The sequence below is a fragment of the Cryptotermes secundus genome, unplaced genomic scaffold (genome assembly GCF_002891405.2).
Source record: "Cryptotermes secundus unplaced genomic scaffold, Csec_1.0 scaffold330, whole genome shotgun sequence".
Lineage (NCBI taxonomy): Eukaryota > Metazoa > Arthropoda > Insecta > Blattodea > Kalotermitidae > Cryptotermes > Cryptotermes secundus.
Genome location: NW_019734317.1, coordinates 488,475 through 514,924, shown reverse-complemented (window position 1 = coordinate 514,924; position 26,450 = coordinate 488,475). Strand labels below are relative to the sequence as shown.

Below are 26,450 nucleotides of genomic sequence, written 5' to 3'. Positions count from 1 at the left end.
TATGTATTTTTCTATTCGTTCTAGCTTTGTAATTAGCCTCTGTGCTGTTAAGTTTGCAAGTAAATAAACATGAATTGAATTGAATTATTATTATTATTGTTTGACTGTGAACCGTGGTCTCTTAAGCGAGACTTAGAGGTTGGCTGTGAAAGTGAATGTCTTCTGTGATCTGATGACGTGTTGACATGAAGTCTGATAGATATTCATCAACATTTATGAGGACTCACCTGTCTTCATCTTAGGGCTATAACATTCTTACATATATCTACCAGTCTATACGGCACGTGGTAGCGTAGTTGGTTGAGGTACTCTGCTACAAGCCAGAAGGTCGAGGTTCGAGTCCCGATGAGGTGGATTTTTCAATTGACCTAACCCTTCCAGCCGCACTATGGCCCTGGGGTCGAGTCAATCTCTAACAGAAAGGAGTATCAGGAAACTTCCTGGGGGTAGAGGGCGGCAGGCGCATATGGCTGACAACCTCACCGCCATCTGTGAGCCGATTGTCTAGAAAATGTGGGAGCCTCGACATCTCACCTATGGGTCTCCACGGTCTGTTACAGGGATAACTTTACCTTTTTACCTTTTTTATCTACCAGACTATAGATTGCATGGCACATTACCTCACCTTCATGATGCGTCTTGATGGCGAGGGGATCACCTCTTTAGCTGTTTTAAGTGGGCCAGAAGATATGGTCCAGTGGATGGCTCTTGCGGACATGGCATGTATCTTCAGTTTTCGTCAAAGTGACGAAATTCGTGATTATCCGAGCGACTGTCACGTTCTCCCCAAAGGCTCTGAACCACGGAGCTATGGGTGATTTTACATTACGGTGTAAATAAACTTGCAAGTAGGCCTTTGTAGCACACAATTCAGATTTCCGCAGCGATGAATATTCTTAGATCATAGCCACCGAAGTTACGACATCGCATGTCTGGTAAGTCTCGAATGAACTTGAGTGCTAATTATATATGAGACTGAAGGGCATTTTCATTTTATTAACAGATTATAATTATTACAATGTATATATATATATTGCTTCGCCTGATATAAATCCCACATTATCTAAGGACCTAAATAAATATTTGGGCCGAAGCGACTTTCTCCCAGAAAATTTCTAGAACAACAGTTTCGGGCAGGCAGAGAACAAACGTTTTGCCAATAGAACTACAATTCTGTCACGAACCTCGTTAATAATGCCAAAATCTTAGAAACAGCCAAGAGTTGCTCCTTCTCTCTAAACGTTGCCACCATTTTATGGAACCAAAATGTTCGTCACTGTGCTCATAAGAGCCCGCCGTGGTCCCTACTCCGAGCCACATGACTCTAGTCGACATTCTCCACAAACATTTCTTGAAGATCAATTTTAACACTGTCACCCAACATACACTTTTATCTTTCTACTTGTATTTTTCCTTCAAAAATGATTACCAAAACTTCGTAGGCCTAAGAAATTTCTTTGTATTCTATGCGTGGTACTCTGTCCATCTCATCCTAGTTCATTCCAGCGTTCAAATAATATTAGAAAAGGAGTAAGAAATGCGAAGCTCCTCTTTATGAAATTATATCCAATCTCTTGTTAGTTTGTTTCCCTTAGTTACAAGTATTCTCCTCGGCACCCCGTTCTCAGTTACCTTCAATATATGTTCTTCACTTAGGGTCGCATACTGAGTTTCACACCCGGAAACTATACTGCTAGTCTTTAGATTATGCCGATGTCCTGGGCAAAGTAAACTATGAAATCACCTTGATGAGCCACTCACATAGGACCGCTAGGTGACCGCAAATCAACTGAGGAGGCACTCACACAGGACAGCTAGGTGAGCGCAGATCAACTGAGGAACCAATCACACAGGACAGTTAGGTGAGCGCAGATCGACCGAGGAGCCACTCACACGGGACAGCTAGGTGAGCGCATATCAACTGAGGAGCCACTCTCACAGGACAGGTAGGTGAACGCAGGTCAACTGAGGAACCACTGACACAGGACAGCTAGATGAGCGCAGCTCAACTGGTGGGCCACTCACACAGGACAATTATGTGAGCGCAGATCGACACGTCTTAAATATACCAGGGTAATGGGCATACAAACATTAAGTTGAATCGTTGTATGACAATTTACTGAGTGAATACATAAGCACTGTCCAACCTGCACTGGCTGCCCACAAAATCGGCTGTCGGCCATCCTTGTCTCTGACATTAACCTCAACGCCCCTGGCGAGCAGTTTGCGTAACACGGCCAGCCCGAATCTCACGTCGTTGCCCATCTCAGAGTTCGGGCCGCACATTTGGGCAGCGTAATGGACGGGATAACCTCCATGGATATCGGGCGTCGATGGGTTGGCACCAGCGTCTAGGACCAGCTCCAGAGCCTCCACCTCTCCACACACTGGAAACAGAATCAGTCGGGTACATCATGCAGTAATAGTGCGGGGACGGCCACCATGAAGACTGTGAGGCTGCGTACCGCTCCGTCTTCAGGGTAAAATCTGACTCAGGGTGGATCTTCAAAATATTCATATTTGTCTACAAAACTACACCACGTCACACCCTAGAAGACAGTAATTTTCCTAGTTCCTCAGCCTTTCCTGAGTCAGACTAGAATTGCAGTGGAATCTGCCTTTCTCACAATGTGCAGCACAAATTGTAAATGTAAATGCAAAGGTAAAATTAAGGTAATTGTAAATGTAAACGAAAAGGTAAAATTGTGAGTAAATATTAATGCGAAGGTTTATACAAAGATAAATGTAAATATAAAGTTAAATATAAATGTATAGGTAAACGCAATGGTAAATTGTAGGTAAATGTAAATGTAAAGTAAATGCAAATGTAAATTATGGGTAAATGCAAAGATAAAAGTAAAGATAAATGTAAATATAAAGGTAAGCGCAAATGTAAAGGTAAATTCAAATGTAAAGGTAAACGAAAATATAAATGTAAATGTAAATGTAAAGATAAAAGTAAAGATAAATGTAAATATAAAGGTAAGCGCAAATGTAAAGGTAAATTCAAATGTAAAGGTAAACGAAAATATAAATGTAAATGTAAATGTAAAGGTGAATGTGAAGGTAAATTCGTCTCTATGCTTAACTGAGCACGACGCCATGAAGTCATATGCAGGAGTGGAGAGAGACGTTTCACGATTTCTAAATCTCGGCACCAGTGGTCAGCTTCAAACTCCGGAGGAATGGGCCCCAGGGAGGGTATGGGCTGTAGAACATATAGCCCATAGCAGGAGAATGCGAATCATGAAACTTTCCTAATATGCAACCTCGGAGTTTGTCTGGATGGGCTTAGACAACCATTGAAGTTCAAGGTCAGGAGAATCGTTATCTGTCAAAAATCGACCCATGATAATCAGTAATACGAAAGATCTGTATTACAGACACCACCACAAAGTGTGCGGTGCCATGGTGAAGCAAGTGCTGAAGTGTGTGCCATTAGGCAAAAGGATATTTCCGCAGTGAGCCCGTCATATCCCTCGCTGTCAGTCGTTGTAAGTCAAATGTTTCCTGAGAGCCAGAACTCACTGTATCGTCCAATATGATGCATTGGCGTTCCCGTGGAAATAATTGTAAGCTAAGAAGTCTGTTCTCTGCACAGTGAGAAGAATGTTCTCTCACATATGCACGGGCTACGTTTGCCTGACGCAAGGCAATGGCCGAGCTATCAACGTTTCGTGGCACGCAATATCTACCAAGTTCCATTTGCTTTCCTTCAGGCTTGCTTTCCCACCTTGTGCAGTAGTCTTACTTTCATTTGCAACACCTTCCACCTTAAACTTCTCTCGAAATATCTTAACATGTATTTCTCTCGTCAGAGTTTCATTCGTAGCCCACTTTCATTTCTTAAGCAGAAAGTTTAGGACAAATATGTTTTGGACAATATCCATCGTCTTGTCTTTATCTAAAAACCGTCCTATTTACTTTTCAGGACACAACGTTTCGGAGACTGAATTCTGTCTCCGTCTTCAGGTAGAACCTACTCAGCTGGACAGAACCAGTCCCTTTCTCCGGAGATAAGGTCTAGCTCTATCGATGGGCCCAAATGAGTAGCTCTTACCTGAAGATGGAGACAAAATTCAGTCTCCGAAACGTTGTGTCCTGAAAAGTAAACAGGGCGATCAATGCCCATAAACACAACATTTGTACTAATGTACCTTCGTCACAAACTTTTAGATCTTATTTAGTAAGTTTAGGTTTTTGAGATCACCATACAGGTGTTTGAATATGCCCCCCACATCTCAACTTCTAAACCAGCTCTCGATTTGTGTGAGACTTGCTATGAGCATTATGTCTCTGTTGGTCATCGCGACGTGGCATTAAATAACTTCCTACACGTACAACCGACAACTAAAGGATTATAATTTGCAGTTCCAGGCGCCTCAGTTGCAACAAAACGTGAAGTTATCCTCTAAACAAGTGAGCACGAAGCAATGGCGATCTATGGGGGAACTGAGGTATATTCCACATATTTTTACCAGCCAGACAGGTGTAACGATAACGCTCTGCATTAGGCGGTTTGTTGCCGACTTCCCACCGAGACGGCCCGGGTTCGAGCCCAGGTCTGGTCATGCGGGATTTCTGGTGGACAGAATGGCCCTGGGGCAGGATTTCTCCGAGTACTTCGGTTTCCCCTGTCAAACTTAATTCCACCGATTGCTCCATAATCATTCTCACCTATCATCCGGGGCTGGTACAATAGGCCAGAAGTGGCCTACACTGCAGTCTCTCTGACAAAGCTTCCCCCATCTTACATCCACCCCCACCTTTCCGCAGTGCACCCTGTTCTAGAAATAATTTCAGCACTTAAATTATATTAGTGCATTCAATTTCTACAAAAATCGGGTTTATATTATTGCTACATTGACGGAAAAATTCAGGGAACAAGTCTCCGGGAGGGACTTTAAGCCGTGGGTCTCATGTCGTAGATTTACGGCACGTAAAAGATCCTCATGTCTCTAGGAGACCTCTGAGCTAAATTTGGCCAAAAAGTTTCCTGCCCAAAGTAGTTTCCAATGCCTCNGACCTCACTGGCAGAAAGGGGAGATAGTGGGCACCAGTATCGGTAGGGTATGGTGACAGCAGAAATTAAAGGGGGACGTACAATAGACTATTAGTCGCGGTGCATGGGGAAAACCCACCCCTTCCAATAATAATAATAATAATACGGAAATATAATGAATTTTTTCCTTGTCTGTCATATCAAATACTCAAATTATAGTAAAAGGAAAGTAGGCTATTGGTTGTAATCTCGCTTAATTAATAAATAGTTCAGGAATCCACGCAAAGCAAACGGACTCCACTTATGGAAGCTCTATATGTAATCTACATTACAGAGCATGTATGCAGATGTTATTGAGAAATGATCTTCCTGAAGAGGTCAAGAGCACTGCAAACAGCTTCCGAAAATAAACAAATGAATAACGTCCACTGCAACTGCTCCTGTCCAAACATGGCCGCCCTACAGTGTGCTCAGTGCTCAGTGGGTTTGATCGAGTCCACTGAGAAGAGGATTGTAGCGAGCATGCATCATTAACAGGGCCTTAGTAACAGTGCGTCACTACTCCTCTTGTTCACAATGCAGCTGCAACCAGTGCCCCGCTTCTTCTTGCCATACTTCTCCTGACGTTCAAACCAGAAGCGAAATTTGCACAGAAGGTTACGTAATGACCCTATATAAACTGTTAAGGTTATGTAACATCGAATGCAACAAAATGTTTTGTATGGAATACTACAAAAGGAAGAATGTGGTCTTGGTATATGGGGAGGGAGATTACATTGCCATCTGGTGGAATGACTGGGAATATCATGAAAAATTAAATCCTATTATCTTGCAGGCATATATCAATGTTGAAACACAGACTAACGATCATGCGAATGACTTACATAATTCGAGTCCTTCGCGGGTTCAAATCCCGATGAGGTCACTGGATTTTTTCAGTTGACCTAATCCTTCCAGCCGCGCCAGGCCCTGGGGTTTACTCAGCCTCTAACAGAAATGAGTACCAGGAATTAAATAAATAATTTTCCTGGGGAGTAAATCGCGGCCGGTGCGTAAGGCTGACAAACTTACCGCCATCTTTGAGCCGATTGTCTAGATAATGTGGGACCCTCAACGTCTCACAACCCTATGTGCCTGGTACAGGGATAGCTTTACTTTTTTTTTTAAATCATCCAATAGAATCCTTCGACCTCACGAGAAATCTCTGAAATGAATATGTCGTCATCCGCTTCCTTTTTTAAGTTTTTGTTCAACGATTTTTCTTCTCTGTTGCAATTTGTAGGAGTCTATAGGCCAAGCAAAAATATCACAAACTTTAAAATACCGTGCGCTTCCTCGCGGGCACATAAGTCGATACGTAACGAAACACAACTACATACAATACACATTAGTGACGCCGATTTTGTTCCAGATAAAACGGATTCAAGCGAGAGAGACACGATGAGCATGTGGACCGAGTCACAACGCCCACCACTGTTGCATGCCCTCAAGAAATGAGAATACCATTCCTATACCTCCACGTCCTCCTACATGGAGTAGGACAGTGGAACCTCAGCCAAAAACACCATGAGGCATGTTTTCCAAGTTCCTCAAGAAAAGAAAAACATGAATTATAGACCATTTAAAGACTCAAAGTTGTCCCCGTGCTTCACTAATTAAGCACAACGCCACAAGGCGTATGGGGAGAGTGGTTGTATATAGATCCATATTTTCTTGACCTCGGCATTAATTTGGACTGAGTGGTCAGCTTTACGCCCGGGAAAAGAACAAGGTGAGCACCAGGGCTGGTCTGGACGAAGTGGAAAAGAGAAAAAAGCCTTTACCCTATCGGGACTGGAACTCCGACCCCTCGCACGTCCAGCCCGTAGCCAGTCGCTATACAGGCTAAGATACGTAAACATGAAGAGCTTTGGAAGGAAGCGGTTGTGGCCTATTTCAATATCCCTGCCAGCCTCCAAGCTTGACAATAAATAGATTAAATCCTTCCATTCAGTGAGGTTTTAATTATCCATGGCGATCACTGTGATGATTGCTGCTTCTAGGAAGTGAGGCAGCGTTGGCTGGTAGATATTTACATACATTTCGGAGGAATTTACTATATTCATCGTACTAGATTACATGGCGTAAATTTCCATGTACTTTCAACCTCAATGGAGATGCCTGGTAACACGGCCGAGATTAGAACCAAGTACCACCCGAATATAAGCCTACAGCAACGCTGTTACGCCACTGCGCTCGGTGCGTAGTTCATGTGAGGCACTACCCTTACTTCAGCGAATCTTTGTCACGGTCACAGGACCAACAGCGCGGCTGAGCCTTCGGTACCGTTACATGTACGTGCTTGAGGTGCCAAAGGCCTGAGTTCGGATGACGCCAAATCAATATCCATACTTCATCATGGCCGGTAGCAACGTGACTTCGCGGCGCCAGACACCGCTATTGTGCACGTGCCGTACACCGGTAACGCTCCAGACACTCCTTTTCAGGTGCTCCGTTCGAATCTCATTCGAATCACTGGGTATCATGGCCAGGGTTTTCCATAGCTTCCCTCAACCCCTCCAGGCAATTGGCCGGATAGTACATCCATCAGGACAAGACCTTTTTCTTTCAGAATACTTTTATCCAGTTCTTTGTTCACCAATCGATGTTATTATAAAAGCTATACAATCGAGACACACACGCGCATGCAGGCACCATTCACAGGTCCGACAACAGCTTTCAGTGTTCAACAGTTTTAAAGCTGAGCTTCGCTGACTGAGGTTGGATTAATGGGTTTAACTGCTTGAGACGTTAATCAATTTTAGGAACTAAATTCCCTTTCATAAATGTAGATAAATTAACTGAGGTTTACGTTGGAACCTCGCGGAATGCTGTGAATTTCAAAACACATTTTGTACTACTACATGTTGCTTCGTTCCAAAGCAGAGTGACGCAAACTAACAAACACTAAATGAGATACCGAGTAAGGTCGTCAAAGTGATACCGCTTCTGATTTGTATTCGAGAGGTGCCAGGTTTGAATACCGACTGAGACACCGACTATCCTGACTGAGGTTCCTCTTTGCTGTCATCTTCAAGGATATAAGTAACGGAGGTTTACCTCCGATAAATGCTGTGCCTATATGTTCATCTATCTTTGCCTTATCGCTGTCTGTGTAGTCGACAGACTAAGCCCTACCACTGGCCGCGTCATAGCTCAAGCGGTTAGTCGCTGGCTTCCCACCGCGGCGGCCCGGGTTCGATCCCGGGGGTCTGGTCAAGTGGGATTTGTGGTGGACAAAGTGCCGCTGGGGCAGGTTTTCTCCGAGTACTTCGGTTTCCCCTTCCAATCTTCATTCCACCAATTGCTCCACAATCACCCTCACCTATCATCTGGGGCTGGTACAATAGGCCAGAAGTGGCCGCAGTACAATGGACTTAGTCCCACCCTACTAGCAGTAAAAAGAAAAAAGCCCTACCATTGATTATGTAATATTTTCTTCTTTTATAAAGTGTCTCTGTAGTGTTAGCTTGTATTCTTATAGTACGCTGATTTCAATGAACCTGGTCGTTAAATTATGCGCGGCCATAGATGCAATGCCTCATGTGTGTGGAGTTTCACAATGTTTAACTCCCGCTGATGGTTTTTGTTGTGATTGGTGTATATACCCTGTCTTGTTTTGATTCTGATGTCCGGAGATAGGGACTAGCTATATCGATTGGGCCCAACTGAGTAGGCCTATTACCTGAGGACGGAGGCAGAGACCAGTCTCCGAAACGTTATTTTTAAGAAACAAAATGGGACGGTAGGTATTGTCAAACGAATGCAATATGTTACTTGAATGTGCACAAGCGCCTTCTGGCGGCGTCCAGTAGAGCAAGCGCCTCGCGTGCCACGCTGCTTGCTGAGGGCCTCCGCCTTCTCCTTCGTCATGTAAATCACTTGGGCTACAGAAGTCCATTTACATGTTTCGCCCTGCCTGCAGTGTTCTGAAAAACGGGATCAATATGGAAAGAGGTGACCTTGGTGCAGGACTGACCGTTCTGACGTCACAGATCGATTTTCTTATAACGGGATATTCCACCATCGCACTTGGTACGTGGAAATCGTTTGGGGCGTAGGAAGACATCCTAGACCTGTGTTTCTCAACCGGGGGTCTGCGAGATTTTGAATACAATTCGTTACTGCATAATCAGTAGCGGTTCGATAAGTATGCAAACAGCAGTGCGACCTTGTTCAGCCTCGCTCTATGATAAGTGATAACATTGCCGGCCCGTGGTCGTTGTTGCTGCGTGCCATATTCAATATTCCATTGTAATCATTAGGACCATACAACTTAACACGGACCAGAGATGTTCTCGAGAAGCTAATGGTTGCTCAGTTAGTCAAGAAATCTTAAGCTCCTAGTGATTACCGCGGCCTCAAGGGCCTGCCACTGATCCATTGAGTCAAACACTCTTAAGTCCACATACGTGTAGTTCCATGCCGTTTCTTCACGGCAAAAAATTGTCCTTGCGCTTAACTAATTAAGCACTACGCCAAGAAGATGATAGGGGGAGTTAATGTACAGGTCCACGTTTTCTTGACCTCGGCACTTGTTAAAAAGCTTCACGCCCCGGGCGCTTTACTCCCGGGAAAGAGCCCCCGGTACCCATTGGATAGGAGCCTGGGTGGGTCACAGAGACGGGCTGGATGATATGGGGAAAATTCTTGACTTTACCGGGACTCGAAATGCGACCCTTCGGTCGTGCAGCCTCTAGCCATTCGCTATACCGACTGAGCTATTCCGGCTCCCTTTAGTTGGTTCAGAACCGTCGGTCATCAGTGTAGATATGTAAATTAGATTCGCTTTACCTATTGCTTGTATAAAGATACAGATATACAGAGATAGAGAGAGAGAGAGACAGAGGGTGCCTGAGAGCAAGATGCGGAAGGAGGGGGAGAGAACACTGCATATTGAAGAGCTTCATAATGGGTTATTTCATCAGATTCGAAGAGGGAAAGATGGGCGGGCAAAGTTCCTCACACGGGAGAAATGAGAAATACATGAACAGTTTTGCTCAGAAGATTGAAGACCACTTGCCGATAGACGTATGTAAGAGGATCGGAAACACGGTGTGGAATTGTAAATTGGAATGATCTGGCTGATAACAAGGACCCGAGGCGGGCTAGTGTGAACACTGACATGAACTTTTCAGTTAGGGCGTTGAATCTGTTGACCAGTCGGGTGATCATCAACTTCTGAAGAAGACTGCGCTCAATGAAGTTTCTTGTAAACCGAGATTTTTGGGAAGAGGACGTAAGGAAGAATTTTGTACCCACGAGAAGTGACATAACAAGTGATTGAAAAATTAAAGTTGGCGTTAGCAGTGATTAAATAAACGAGGGTTGGCTGAAACATGTATGGGGAAATAAAAATTGACAAAAAAAATGGATGGAAGCCGTAAATGGAAGAGACGTCGGCCTGCACTTAGGGCTTAACTCTGATCGGAGGAAAGCAAAAGTGATCTTCGCCTACCTGTTGCCCAGTGGACCACAGAATGCCTCTCGTAGTCAAGGCTGTTGACATCTGCATTTTTTGAGAGTAGGAACTTTATGAGGGGCCTGTTTCCCGCGATGACCGCCAGGTGAAGTGGTGTATAGCCGTCTTCGTCCCGCGCATCAACCAGGTCCGCTGCCACCGAGAGGAAGATGTCGGCACACGTGAGGGAAGCGCTCTCTGCGCAGTAATGCAGCGCAGTCTTCATGGTACGGTCCCTCTCCTTCGCTGCTTCCGGCTGCACACACGCATGCGTAAGGTCTTCGCGTGTTTCACTGCTAAATCTGATCTACAGACACTGATGAGATACTGTATTGCAAAATCTGTAATGCAACTTGCGCCGATATGAGCCCTACTGTCAATGAAGAGCAAGTAAAACTTTTTTGCATTTGCCAAAAAAGGCTCATCCTACAATTTGCTGGTACAGTTATATAAATCGGAAATTTCATTAATGCCACATAATTTGTTTGAAACATTTTTTTTGTTATGAATGTAATATAACGCTATCCCTGTAACAGGCCGTGGAGGTCCATAGAGTTGTGAGACGTCGAGGCTCCCACATTTTCTAGACAATCTGCTTACAGACAGCGATGAGGTTGTCAGGCTTACGCGCCGGCTGGCAGCCCTTCACCCCCAGGAAGATTCCTGGTACTCATTTCCGTCAGAAGCTAAGCCGACCCCAGGGCCATAGTGCGGCTGGAAGGATTAGGTCAATTGAAAAATCTAATGACGTCATCAGGAATCGAACCCGCGATCTTCAGGCTTGTAGCATTGTACCTCAACCAACTACCCTGTCATGCGCCTCATTGAATGTAATATAAGGAAATATATTTTCTCGGTGTATGCAGTGTGATATCTGAGGCGAAACAATAGAGTTCTGCCTGTAATACTTTGTTTGCTTTTCATTAAATGAAGATGGAAAATTTGTCTTTTTCTGCAGAGACCCCAGAGAAAGTAAAATGGTTGTAAGCAACAAAATCATATACCAAGTGAACACTGTTATGTAACCTTAGATTTTAATTACCGTATTTACGCATGTATAGGCCGCGTGCGTGTATAGGCCGCAGCACAATTTTCAGACAGAAATTACAGAAAAAATAATTTTCTTGGAATATTATTTCAGGAGTAGAACACCCTGTATTACTAATTATGAGTATACTTTTTTTTAAATGAAGTGTGATTTCGAATATTTCGAATATAAGTTGCACCCCAGTTTCCCTCTTGAATTTTTGGCAAAAAATGTGCGGCCTAAGCATGCGTAAATACGGTACCATGTGAAGGGGAAAAAGATAACACACATTTCCTTTCACAAATAAAGAGGCCTCACACACACAAAACTGTTAAACGACTGAAATTCCACAAACACTAGAATAATAATTCATAATTCACACACACTACCGACATGTTTATATGGAACTGATTGCTGGGCAATGATAGGAAAGGGTACAACGTTTGGACTGACCCTAAAAGGAATGAAGACACTCAAGGAATTACAAACAGAACCCGCTCTGGACATTATCTCGAAACATAAAGCCACGTGGCTTCATCACATCGACAGAAAGCAAAGAGACTTAAGAAACCACTAAGCCGCGTGGGGCAGGCAACCGGGGCAACGGATGGGGCCGGAACGGGTTCGTAAGTGGCCCAGTTCCATGATCGCTGCTTGATGATAATACCTAAAAATTGCGAAAAGACATATAACTCGTTTGAAATAAACATGTCTGTTCCAACGGCCTCCCCCTTTCATCGAATATTTTTGAGTGGATTTCCGTTTCCTTGGTTGAGAAACGCTGTACAGGCAATAGAGACTATTTTAAACCCGTCACCCCCCCCTCCTCCAAAAAAAAATCTGTACTTGGTGTGGCAGTTGGGCTACCTTCTTGGCAAGAATGCGCCTCACGTCTTGGTCCCTGGATTGCTGGCAGGCATACATGAGGGGTGTCGCCCCCTCGCCAATAGCATTCATGGGGGATATGGGCCGGGACGGGGTCGTAACAGCTTGGGGGTTGGGTGCACCATACTGGGCAGGCAGCTCAGCCATTGAAGACGTCATCACTGGATTTGCATCTGGCCGGAAGACATTTCCTCACCTGCGGAGAAGAACAGCATTTCGAAGGGATTAGTGTTCAAGTGTGCGGAAAAATGAGTAATAAGAGCAGTAGTACTGTGTAGTGTCACTGAGAAGTAACAGTAACTTGGGCCTAACAAGACAGTGAGCCCTTATGTGGTTTAAAATTCGCACTGTGTAAACTTACTGAAACTAAGAATATATAATGCAATACAATGAATACGAAACATGGTAATCGGGCCATTCACACAACCACTGGGGGCAGGAGACGTCAGAAAATTCAAAGTGAACGATCAACACCTGAACTGAGAAAACAGGTACTCGACTCTCGAACTGCATTCAGCAAAATGCGCACGGAGCAAGCCACTGCCACAACACTGATGGTCTCGAAGTCTCATTCCCGAATAAAAACCGAACGAGCGCAGAGAGCCATACTGGCTGAGGAACAGGAGTGCGGAGGGGGTGCATAGGGTAACAGCAGCTATGAAAGAGAGAGAGGAAGAACAGGGTGCACGGGAAGGCAAATACAGACTGTTTCAGAATAAACAGTACACACAGTGAGCTGGGCAAGACACTGATCAAATTGAAAATGCATTTCTACATTTTAGTCACAAAGTATCTGTCACGTCCCAATGCTTCGTTTCTTCTCATTATCGAATAATAATCCTACAGCTGCCATAGTGTCTCTAGATCAGTGCTTCTCAACCGCCGGGCCGCGGCCCAGTAGTGGACCCTGGCATCAATTATACTGTGCCGCGAGAGGCTCTTCTGGAATTTGTCGTTTTCGTTTTCTAAGCATTTTTCATGAATAAATATTTTATAGTTAGCTTAATGCATGAACTTTAACAAAACTGGAAAGATACTTACGAGTAAATTTGTTGGGACTGAGCCCTCGTCTTATAAAGAAAGAACTTACTGGGCCACGGTCTCATAAACGTTGAGAACCACTGCTCTAGATGACACAGTGGAGCCACAGCCCCAACATATACATTCGTAATGAGAAGAAAGCAATTGTTGCATCCTGTCAGGATTGCATTTTTTCTTCCAACTCTCTGTGGAAGTTGCCAGTATTTCAGAAGGGCACAGACACGGATATAAACTAACATCCGAGGGCCGCCTGTTAAAATAAATCCGTCCTTCACTTCAAGAATCCCTGAAGACATTTTATTGAAACTTGATACTGGGTAGATAAATACAGTCTATCGCCAGTTCAAACTGTCGTTAAAATCGGACAACTGCGGACACTCCACAACAAGACATACTGTCGTTTCAATGTTCATGTCAGGCGCAACTCGATAAGCATTTATTACACCGAAGAGTTTTGTGACCAAATGTTCTATAGACGAATGAAGTAGAAATCTGAGTTTTCATCAAGCCTTACAGTTTTCGACATATTGAACTAAATGCAGAGAAGGCCCCACAACTATTATGTCATGCGTACATTTCCTATCTTGTTGAAAATTTCATGGAATGGGGTAAGCGTAAAGCTGACCCCCACACTGCACATTCTGTGACATGTTACACTCATGCACTCTATATATTGAAGTGAACAGATGAGATGGAATGCCCAGATACACGTGTAAGAGTCCCCCCACCCCCCTAACTGGCTGATCCTAGCTGAAGACATGGATAACATAGTCCAGCAAGGCATGCATGCCGGTATTCAGGAAAGCGCCACACGAAATGTATGCCTATTAAATGAAAGAGCAAAGAGGATGTCGCGTCTGTCCGTGCGCATGTTTCATTCCCGAAATTACTGATTCCACATCGGTTAGATTAAGTCTCAGGAATCTGCGTTAATAACAGCCGAGCGAATTGTATTTTGATCAGAATGTGTTCCACTTAGTTACATGAAAAATCGAAACTCTTGTTCCTCCGAAAACGAGTTACAGCACAAAACGAAATGGCATGGGCGTGTAACATGAAATATTGATCTCATTAAAGTCGACAACATTTACACCAAACATTTTCGGATACGGCGATTGCGTAACAAAGCGTAAGGAAAAGTAATTTTCAATTGAACAGCGTAGTGAAATGATTTGATTTCCAACAGCAAGTTCGATTCTACACAAAGTGTAATGATAGAATACAGTTTTCAAATAATGAACACCATGCAAATGAAATATGCAAGATCACGAAAGAAGAATTTGCAAAATACGTTCTCGTGATAGAATAACTCTAGACGGGGTTTGGGTTGGTAACTGGATTTACTGAACACTTACAGAACGTAGCTGCAAGTAACTATAGCTATAGTTAGCTATCGCTAACTCACACACTTTGCAGTTCACTACAGCATGTACTAAGTTTTCCAGTCTGCTATGTCTTCACTTGTCGTTGTTTGGTAACGGCTTCCAACGCGTAGGTCCGTCAACTTCTGTGTTCACGTCCTTACCGGCCGACGAATGTCTCACAACGAACTAAACTCTAGAATTGTCCTGCTTGTAGCACATCGGCATGGACCGCTTCCGTATTCCATCACGTAGCAAGTTAGTCCATTGGTGCGTGTATCGGTCATACGACGTCTGCAGTATAGCTTTGTTTATTGCGTGACAGACATGTCGTTTTCCCAAGAACGAGTTTTCATTGTGCAGCATTATTTCGCCAGTCGTTCTTATGCACGTGTCACAGACAAGTTGTGTTGGGAATATCCAGATTCTGCAGTTCCTAACAATTCGATGATAACAAGAATAATCAACCGATTTTGGGAATGGATCAGTTTCAGATAGGAAGAGATCCGGGAGACCGGCCATTTTGACTGAGGCTAAACTGGCTGACGTGGAAAATATGTTGCAGCGTTCCCCTTCATAAAGCCTGAGGAGACTATCAGTGCAAGCAGGGATTTCGTACGGAAGTGCTCACAAAGCGATGAAGAAGTTACACCTTCGTGCGTATCGTGTTCGCTGTTTGCAGGAACTGAAGGATCTGGATAAAGAAAAACGCTTAGTGTACTGTAGATGGTTTTGGACATTTGTTGGCAACAATGGAATTGAAGAGTCTGATCGGGTTTTCTTCAGTGACCTTAGTGGCTACATGAACAGTCAAAACAATAGAATTTGGTCATCTGAAAATCCACATGTGATACATGAAAAGCCCTTGCACTGTCAGAAAATTGGAGTGTGGTGTGCTGTATCACGTCGTTGAATAGTGGGCCCAATTTTCTTTGAAACAGCAGTGAACAGTCCAGTGTACCAGGACATCATTACACAGTTTATTGCGCTTCTTGAAGTTGATGAACGTGAGTGTTGGTTGCAGCAAGATGGCGCCACATGTCACACATCTAATGAAACCATTGCACTTCTTGCGTGAGTTTTTCGGTGACCGTCTCGTTTCGAAAGGAGTGTGGCCCCCGCGTTCGCCGATTTGTCACCTGCAGATTTTTCCCTTTGGGGGTACCTCAAAGGAACTGTCTATAAAAACAATCTGCATGCACTGGAAGACCTCAAGAGGAACATTACGACGGCGATTAACAGCATCAGTTTGGCTGCGCCATAGCTCAAGCGGTTAGTCGCTGGCTTCCCACCGCGGCGGACCGGGTTCGATCCCGGGACTGGTCAAGTGGGATTTGTGGTGGACAAAGTGGCGCTGGGGCAGGTTTTCTCCGAGTACTTCGGTTTCCCCTGCCAATCTTCATTCCCACCAATTTCTCCACAATCACCCTCACCTATCATCTGGGACTGGTACAATAGGCCAGAAGTGGCCGCAGTACAAGGGACTTAGTCCCACCCCACTAGCAATAAAAAACATTACTGCACAGCAGCATCGCAGGCTCCTGGCTGTGCCAAGATGCAAGTTACTGACGAGGAGGTCGCCTCTACGCTTCATGCGTGTCTCTTAAGCTGCACAGTTCTGATAGCTTGTCTTACAGTCACGCAACTTTCAATAATTCAACCGCCAAGTTCAACTTCTCTTCACGTAAGAGTAATAATAGCCATGTCTTAGTGCAGTGTGTTGATACACCGCGCTACTCGAACAGTTCGAAGAACATTGACCTTCATGAACACAAGGTCTGAAGTTTGAACTTTGTGAATAGTATATCAGGCACTTTATTAATAAATCCCGCATCTGCCCAACATCCTCTCCCTTCCGCCCACTCACTATCCTTCAGTTTGGGCTCAAACGTTTCAAGGCAAGGTTTGGTCCTGACAGCAGTGACTGTAAATAGTACTTCTCTACTGTTTTATGTTTGATGTACTGCCTCCATCTTCAGGATAGAAAAGTAAGGTATCTAGCGGACTGCAAGGTGTCAGATTAGGAATGAGTGTTTCGTAACCTTCGGCAGGAGATTGGCCAAGGCGCACGCGCCAACTGGCACACGAAATATTCTGCTTGCCGGAAAGTGTCTCCATGCGATAGTGCACTTAGTCGGGGGGGAGGTAAAAATAGGTAAAGCTATCCCTGTAAAAGGTCATGGAGGCCCATAGGGTTGTGAGAAGTCGAGGTTCCCACATTTTCTAGCCAATTGGCTCACAAATGGCGGTGTGGTCAGCCTTACGTGCCGGCCTGCTACCCTTTACCTCCAGGAAGATTCCTGGTACTGACCTCAACCTTCCGGCTTATAGCATAGAACTGTAGTTCTGTCCATCTCATGGCCGATAATTCGGTTTATCTCTCAGTGAACAGACCAAATATTTTGTTGTTGCCGCTGCTTTCCGGCTGTTCAGGGAACTGTGATATCCGTTGTCAGTGAACCAGTTTGCTGACAGCTGTTTCCGTAAACGGGCGTGCGAACGTTAAAACATCGGCTTCACTGCGTCTTTTACTCGTATACGAGTACTGCGAGCACCGCGCCACAGCTCAGGCGGTTAGTCGCTGGCTTCCCACCGCGGCGGTCCGATCATGTCTAGTCATGCGGGATTTATGATGGACAAAGTGGCATGGGACAGCTTTGTTCCGAGTACTTCCGTTTCCTCTGCCAATTGTCGCTCCACCGACTGGTCCACACTCATCATCTGTCATCCAGGGCTGGTAAAATAGGCCAGTTAGTGACCGACGTACCAAATGGACTCAGTCTCACGCACAGCAAGAATCTAATATACAGAATATATAAGACTTCACTTTATATTCTATTACTTGATGCGACATGAACCGTACGGACGTTGTACGACCGATGTCGCTGTGTGTGAACGTGCCTTTAAACAATATAGTGGCTAACAAACACCTGTACGATTCTGTGGAGCAGCAAGTTCATATACCTCAAATACGACCTATACACATCAGCCGAAGGCAAAAGAGCGTTTCGATTCAGGCGGTACTCCAATGGCGTCTCAGGAAAAAATTCCTATTCAAAACTCTATCAGTAAGAAATAGGACTATAAACAAAGACTATGTTGCAGGCAATGTTCATGGGCACCAGAACACAGTGATCCTTCGATGTGTTGCAAGTTCCATTAGAAGAGTGAATGGGCTATTTATTGCCAGAACTCTCTGAAGTCTTTTACTCGGGAACTCCGAGAAGTGACTGGTACTCATCTCGCCCTGGTATCCTGACGAGATTTGTGATTTTTTTTGCCTTTCCAGACGAATGCAGTGGTGGTGACTTAAATAAGCCACGACCGCCATATCTATATGCCTACCCACCCCATTTTTCAAGACAAGTATGTCGTTCAATATTCTCAGACTCCATCACACAGCAAAAATATTTTCTTCAGTCAATCATTCGTTTAATCAGTCAGCAAGTCGAATTATGCAGCTGTGTCGCTCTTACAGTAACTTAATTTCAAAATTCCAAAAACATGCGACTTTCTGACCAGGAGGTTATAAACTGAACCCTGTGAATAGTGACGCTGACGGCTCCTGTAACCTGTGACCGTGGCAGAACAGCTCTTGTAACCTTCAGCCACAGGTGCCAGTGGCACTGACAGCTCTTGTAAACTACAGTCACATGTGACAGTGGCACCGATGGCTCTTGTAAACTACAGTCAAATGTAACAGTGGCACTGATGGCTCTTGTAAACTACAGTCACATGTGACAGTGGCACTGATGGCTCTTGTAACCTACAGTCACATGTGACAGTGGCACTTATGGCTCTTGTAAACTACAGTCACATGTGACAGTGGCACTTATGGCTCTTGTAACCTACAGTCACCTGTTACAGTGGCACTGATGGCTCTTGTAAACTACAGTCACATGTGACAGTGGCACTGATGGCTCGTGTAACTTACAGTCACACGTGACAGTCTTTCAATGGATTATGTGTCATGACAGCAAAAACTCGTTTCTTTTTACTGTCGTCCAGACGGAAAGGATGGAATTTGAGTAAGTTTGGTGCGTTTTGTTTGGAATCCTGTGACAGTATAGCCCATCGATTAGTTATATTAGAGAATGCACATATCTGGACGTTCTGAGAACGATTTAATTTCAAAATCCCAAAAATATTGATACATGTCACATCCAATGTAACTTCAGCGCCATGAGACTTCAGAATGGTAGCAATTATCGTATAACCAGTAGCAACGTGTGGCAATGTAAACTTTGACGGTGAAGATTTGAGTCTCTCTTCAACATGGTACTAGCACAAAAGGTCAAAGTTGAACGGTTTCAAACTGAAGAGGGACTGAGCACATTACGTGACTCCTCCTCGGGGGCCTGCTTAAGTGGCTAGGCAGACAAATTCAAGTAGTCACCAGTACCAAGATGCGCGTCAGTGTCTGCCAGATTGAGTTTGTTCGAGGCCTTCACGTAGTCACGACTGTTCTATTTCGGAACAGACACACTTATGTGATCTGAATTGTTGGAAACAGTTAAGAAATATAAGCTAAAAGCTTAGTTGAGCATTTAGTATACAAGTAAAATCCTTCCGTCCTGTCAGCCCGCGACGAGGGCGACGAGGGCGACGAGGAGTGTAGAGTGAAGACCTATCAAGATGCTCTCAGAAGTTAAAGGACCTGCAGGACTTTGAATTACAATGGAATGATTCAGACATGCTTAGTGTAATTTCTCAAGCTAAAGTGTTTGTGGAAATTCAGGCAGCCAAGAGAGTAAACTGCACGCAAAGGACTCTGCTTGAGTTCTGGTAAAATTATAAAAAAGTAAGCACTGCAGTTTTCTTCTGTTCAATGTAATGTTTGCATGTGTTCAGTGATTATAGTGCAAATAAATTAATGAGTATGGTGTTTTATTTTGTCTCAAATATGTGCATGTCCTGGTTTAATTATTATAGTATACCTTGATTAAATGGAAACCTGGCTTCAGGAGAAAAATGTTCTGGACCCTTGAGCCTTTGTTTAAGTCAAGTTTTATTTTACAAGAAGAACACAGTTTTACCACTTCATTCCCCTTGGAAAGAGACCTTACGCCTGACACTCTTTTCTGTGCGAAAGGAAACGCCAGCAGTCTGCCTGCCTTGCACTTTAAACTCTCGGCCAAACAAACTACATATCCAATTTTATAGCGCGACATACCCCGTAACAATAATTACAGTAATCTGGTTTTCACAGCATGAAAACATGCGCCCACCCACACCTTTTTCAAAAGGAGACGAGAGAAAGTAAGGGGAAGAATGAAGAGGAGGGGGCGGCGTGTAGAGGGAGAAACACAAATACTGCAGCATCTAACTTCTAGGCCCATTGTCTGGAAACACGAACCCGATGAGTTCATTTCAGCGGAGTTAAGCCCGCAGGAGCCTGAAACATGTTTTGAACCGGGAATTGACAAAAGGGCGCCCGCAGGGACTGCATATAGGAGGCGCCCTTGCTCACTGATCTCAAGAGATGAACGTTTACCCTGCCCAATACAAATTCAGAAGACTTGAGCTTCACCGCCCGATTGCCTTTCAAAACATTCACAGCTCTTCAGTTAGTACGTCATTCAACTACTGCTGTTCGACAGCCAAGAACGATTTCCTTTAACCCTGAGAGATGACGGGACAGGTTGATGTCAGTATCTTTCCATGGCTCAAATGAGAGTGGCTAATATTTCTAAGCAAGATATCCAGTGTGCAGGATAAAACAAGTTCACGATTCTTTACAAATTTCAATGGTTGTCTAACATGTTTCTTTCAATGAGAACTTGTTGTCTGGAAAAATACCGGAAGTCCCCTGCTCGTATGCAAGTCGCTCTCCGCCTGGTTTGTTGCTTGTTTAGTTAAATATCTTTTTGCTTGTTTGGTACTAAAATTGTGTAGCTTAGCAAATGTAATGTGCCACAGACCGAAGTATAACATTCGCCTGTGTTTGCAAGACGCAAAATACTTGCCTTGCAATTAGGTGCTCGTGTTGTGTTCATGGTAATCCTGTATGCATGACAGCGCCAGCCTTCTTGGAGTGACCCACATCCTCCAGAACACGTCATGTGGTTTATTCATGGCTGCTGGACTGGTCAATACCGGCTCTCGGGGTGCCGTGCCTGTTGAGGCCTTACGTATTGCTCTGTGGGAGGACAGCTACTTAACCCTTTGAAGTCCACTGGTTACTATATGTACCACCTGCTTTAACATACTAAAACTCTCCACACAGACTGTATTTATGTGTTCCGTATGGCCCTCATAATAAAGAGAGACTGTTTCCCCTGAACAGCATTAACCGGTTGCTTTCCGTAGCGCAGACGTGATGTTTCCTGTAAGTTACGAACTGAATTGTTATATAAAATTGTGAAGAAATTCAGTCTATAAATATATATAAATTTGCACACAGCTTTCAACCTTCCCTACGTATATGATTATAAAACAATATTGTGCGGGCGATAAGCAGAAGTCGTATAAAATCATGAAAATGAAAATGTTCGCGGTATAGGACAAGGTGAAGCCAGACATGTAAAATATAAGAGACTTAAACTTGGCGGTGGTCAAGCTTACGACCGTTCAAGTGACTAAGCTGTCATTGTAGCATAACGTACGAATTGACGCGCATCAATAGAGGGACTGCTTGAAACGGGTTTTCTGTTCGATCCGTGCCGAGGAGTTATAAGGGAGGCAACTGGGACGTCCAAGTCAGTTCTGTACGGGAGTCGGTGAAGAGAGGACTTGAGCGCGTGAAACTGAAGAATTTAAACTGTTAGAAGCCGTTGCCAGGGAAGGGTTGGTGAAGTCGCTGAAGGCTGGAGAAGACTTAGTGTGTAGTTACTTTTGAAGTATATTTGTAGTTACGACCTGTAAGAGGTCAAAATCCAATTACCAATCCAAACCCCGTCTATAGTCACTCATATCAAGTGATAATATCATGTGCTGCTTCATCAACTTATATCCATAGGATGATTGCGAAGTATGGACACGCAGCACAAATGGGATACGTCACAAAACTTTGCAGTTGGGAACGGAAAAAAGACCCATTGGATATCTTAGGCGAGGTGGAAGGATGACTCTGAAATGGAGCTTTAATTTTGAATTCAGTCGACAGCGCAGGACCTGATGGCCAGCTGTTATCGACACCGTAAAAAACATTTAGGTTCCAAAAACACGGGCAGTTTCTTAACAAATTGAGAGCAACACTACACTTTCCAAGCAAGACCCTGTACTAGGCAGTCAGTAGTGTAGGTATAAAAGTAATGACTATAGTTTTCTGGGATATGACACCGTACAGTCTCTTATAAACATTTCCAGACAAAAATATCCATTTATGGGAAGATCGACATTTTATATCTTGCATATTTTCTTCATAAAAATGATCAGACGCGGCGCAGTGGTTAAAATGCCTAACTCGTTTCAGCTTCCTTTGTTTCGAAATAGGGTACATCAAATATTTTTCGTGATTTTCGACCTTACGTCCAAACGAATACTACGACACTGTGTGTTCAATCGTACACAAGTAAATGATAGGTGAACATGCTGGGAATCATACCAGGCTGATTTTTAATCTTCGAATAGTTTCATGTTTCCATAAAACTAGAACAATCCATACATATAGAAAGTAATTTAATTCAACAATTATTACAACAAAATACTATGGTACTAAACATGCTAACAACACTCGTCGACAAAACGAAATAAATGACCAAATTCCTAAGAATAGCCCAATGGATCGCCAATGGGCTTCCAAATCATCAAGAAGATACAAAAATATTCCTAAACGTACACTCAGTCGATATCCTGCTAATCAGCGAAACCCACTTCACCAGAAGAAGCTACTTCAATATCCCCAAATACAAGCTTTACCACATAAACCACCCCGAAGACACAGCTCACGGAGGCACTACAATCCTAATCAAAGAAAAAATCGAACATTACGAACTACCAAAATATGAAAAACATCATATACAAGCCACTCCCATCTAAGTCAAAATATTTCCTTAAGAGAAACCACTTCGAGTCATTCTTCCAAACCCTGAGTACAAAATTTATAGCTGGCGGAGACTGCAACAGCAAACACACATTTTGGGGCTCAAGACTCATAACAACAAAAGGCAGAGAACTACACAAGACAATCCAAAATAACAATTACTCTATCATATCGACTGGAACACCAACATACTGGCCCACCGATGGAAATAAAATTCCTGACTTACTAGACTTTTTCATAACAAACGGCATCTCTCCTAATTACACAAACGCAGCTGCAAACCTTGACCTAACATCGGACCACACTCCGATCACTGCAACAATAAGCACATCAGTTATACTAAGCAAATCCAAGCCCAGACTTCACAACTCCAAAACAAATTGGGATCTCTTCAGGAAAATAATAGAAGACAACATAGAACTAAAATTAAACTGAAAGAACCAACCGGTATAGAAAACGAATGTAAAAACTTCATCACCCTACTACAAGAAGCCGCCAAAACAGCAACCCCCATAAATGATCCACAGAACCCTACAAATAACATACCGTTAAGAATAAAAGACTAATAGCCGGAAAGAGAAGAGCTAGATCAGCCTGGCAGAGGCCTCACACTCCGGAAAACAGAGCAAAATGCAACAAAATCAGCAATCGGCTAAAAACGCAATTACAAGAATTAAAGAACGAATCATTCGAGGTCTGTATCGCAAGCCTCACAAGACAAGACAATTCAATCTGGAAACCAATAAGAAACAAAAGAAAGTCCATATCAGCATCACCCCCAATACGTAAATTCACATCACCCCCAGGAAACTGGGCAAGAAGCGACAAAGAAAAAGCCGACCTATTTGCACAACATCTACAAGAAGTATTCACTCCACACAACAGTAATCACGTAGTATAAGAAGTAAACTCACTTCTAAATGAACCCATACAAAGTCACCAACGACCAGAGCTCTTTACCCTAAAGGAAATGCAAGAAGCAGTAAACACTAAAGCCAAAAAGGCACCAGGCCATGATAACATCACAGCCGTAATACTAAAACATTTACCAAGGAAAGGCCAAATAAAACTTCTGTACATATTCAACGCCATACTTACGAGTAGACTCGACTATTGGCCTCGTCCTCTCAAAAGCGCCCAAATCATAATGATCTTGAAACTAGGCAAAAATCCAACCGACGTCACATCCTACCGACCAGTAAGCCTTCTACCCACAATTTCAAAAGTCCTCGAAAAACTAATACTCAACAAATTAAACCAAGAATCAAACCCACAAACATGGATACCAAAACATCAGTATGGTTTTCGACGAGCCCACTCAACCATCGAACAAAGTCATCGCATAGTAAATACCATAACTAACGCGCTAAATAACAAACAATGCTGCTGTAAAATAAAAAGAATCTTCCCAACAAATTATTACAACCTACTCAAGTCATATTTAAGCGAAAGATTTTTCGAAGTAAAAATAAATAAGAAAATATCCAACCGCCTACCAGTCCACTCAGGGGTGCCCCAAGGAAGCTTACTAAGTCCACTGTTATGCACGCTCTACACACATGATCTACCCACAACAACAACAACAACAACAACACGATAATCGGTACTTTTGCAGATGACACTGCTATCTTCACTACCCACGACAATCCAACCACAGTCTCCTCTCATCTGCAAGATCCTCTAATCCTCATAGAAGCATGGCTAAACAAATGGAAAATCAAGGTAAACGAATCAAAGTCCACACAAACAACTTTCACCCCCCGAAAAGGCACGTGCCCCACAGTGCAAATAAATCACATCAACATACAACCAAAAGAACAGGTCAAATACCTAGGATTAACATTTGACAACAAACTAAACTGGAGACAACACATAATCAAGAAAAGAATACAGACAAACCAAAAAACCAAAGAACTCAACTGGCTCATAGGAAGAAAATCCCACCTCTCCATCGAAAACAAGTTACTAATCTACAAAACAGTCATCAAGCCTATATGGACATACGGCATAGAACTCTGGGGCTGCGCCAGCAAATCCAACATCGCCATTATACAGCGTGCCCAGTCCAAAATACTCCGATCCATCACGAACGCACCACGGTATGTATCCAACCGCACCCTACATACAGATCTAAAAACTCCTTACGTAACAGAAGTCATCCGAGAAAACAGCGCCAAGTATTTCAACGAACTAGAAAATCACTCCAACCCACTTCTTCAACCACTACTACAACCTCACCAAAATCGAATACTCAAAAGAATTTGGCCACCAGCTTTAAGGAACTGAGGAAAACACCACTGGATGTTAATTCCGCTCACGCCATGAAGGGTGTACAATAAATAGCTATTATATTGTACACCAATCAGCACACTGACTTCAGCGGCACATCCGTCTCGAACATCCGGACAAGTCAGCTGTGGCTGAACACAGCATAAATTTGGGACACCGCATTCAGCTACAGAATACCTCAATTCTCGCCACCAAGACCCGTTATATGGATCTCATCATTAGGGAGATCATTGAGACTCAACTCCATCCCGAGAATATGAACAGAGCGGTGGGGTTTCGTCTCAGCAAGTCATTGAAGCCTCTCATCGGTTCCCTCAAGAAACCCCCGGGACATGACGCCAGATACCCAAGGCCACGCAAGTATATGCCCGACTCGCATAGCAACCCCCAAGCTTAAGGCTTAATGCTCTCCCATTAACCTTGCCTTTCTCCCCAGACACAATATTCTATACCTGCTCTAGCCTGCTACCTGCTGGCCCACCTCCCCAGACACTTACACTCTCTTCACTACCGATTTCCCATGTAGCCCTTCTCCCTTCCCTTCCTGCTGTTATACAGCTGGGTTTGTTCTCGACATTAGTCTATTTGCCCCTTCTCACGCTGGTTCTTCACTTGCGGATTATCTTCTTTTTTCTTCCACCCTGAAGATGGAGGCGATACGTTCCTCCGAAACGTTGGTTAACACAATATCTCCACGACTCCACATCCCAGAAGACTACTTTCTTCATAGTCATCGCCTTGAAAACCTAAAATCTTTTACAATCCATACATAGCTCCACATTTTTACATTATTATTGGTTTACACACAGGAAACTTTGGAGCGAATGCGAACATGTCTGATATGTCCTCCTGCTGTGAGATACTGTGCAGTATTCGAATATCACAATTCTGTGCTACTCCTGCAAAGTTTTTGTACGAACTCGCAGCCCCTTTCAGAGGAACAAGCTATGTGAGCATTAGAGATGAACAGTTTAGTCTGCGAGAAGTGACACGACTTTAAATCTGGTAACATATGCTTCAGAACATTGCTTTTAAATACTTCCTTGATATAATACTGGGTCTATGAGGTTTCGCGCCATCTTCTCAGAACCAGGCCGTACGGATATGAACACCATAACCCGAGAGAAAAGCACCAAAGCCATTGCGCAAACATTTATTTAACCTTGAGAACTGGGTCCAGTAAACATCGGTCCCAGTATACCAGTGTTTGAGGACAGTGCACAGGATAAGGACCAGTGGGAGCTCTTGTTTATTTCTTGTTGGCACTTTGGCTGTTGACTTGCTATCAACTGGTGCAGTTAAAGCTACATTCGATTTATTATAAAAAGTTTTTCCGGTATATAACACACTGTTGGGTTTTT

The 26,450-nt window shown here is 43.7% G+C and overlaps 1 protein-coding gene across 5 annotated transcripts in view; it reads right to left on the bottom strand.

The window, feature by feature from the left end:
* Positions 1–26,450, bottom strand: part of LOC111868568 (protein phosphatase 1 regulatory subunit 12A) — a 99,124-nt gene that overhangs the window by 45,143 nt on the left and 27,531 nt on the right. For 3 of the 5 annotated variants that reach the window (XR_002843525.2, XM_023859327.2, XM_023859329.2), the window contains exons 1-4: positions 12,889–12,985; positions 12,397–12,610; positions 10,500–10,758; positions 2,148–2,387 (exon numbers count right to left, since the gene is read on the bottom strand). Coding sequence is in view for 4 of the 5 variants with exons in the window: in XM_023859327.2 (XP_023715095.1) it covers positions 2,148–2,387; positions 10,500–10,758; positions 12,397–12,573 (676 nt within the window). In the remaining variant the exon portion in view is untranslated. The other 2 variants (XM_033753096.1, XM_023859328.2) reach the window with 2 other exon arrangements.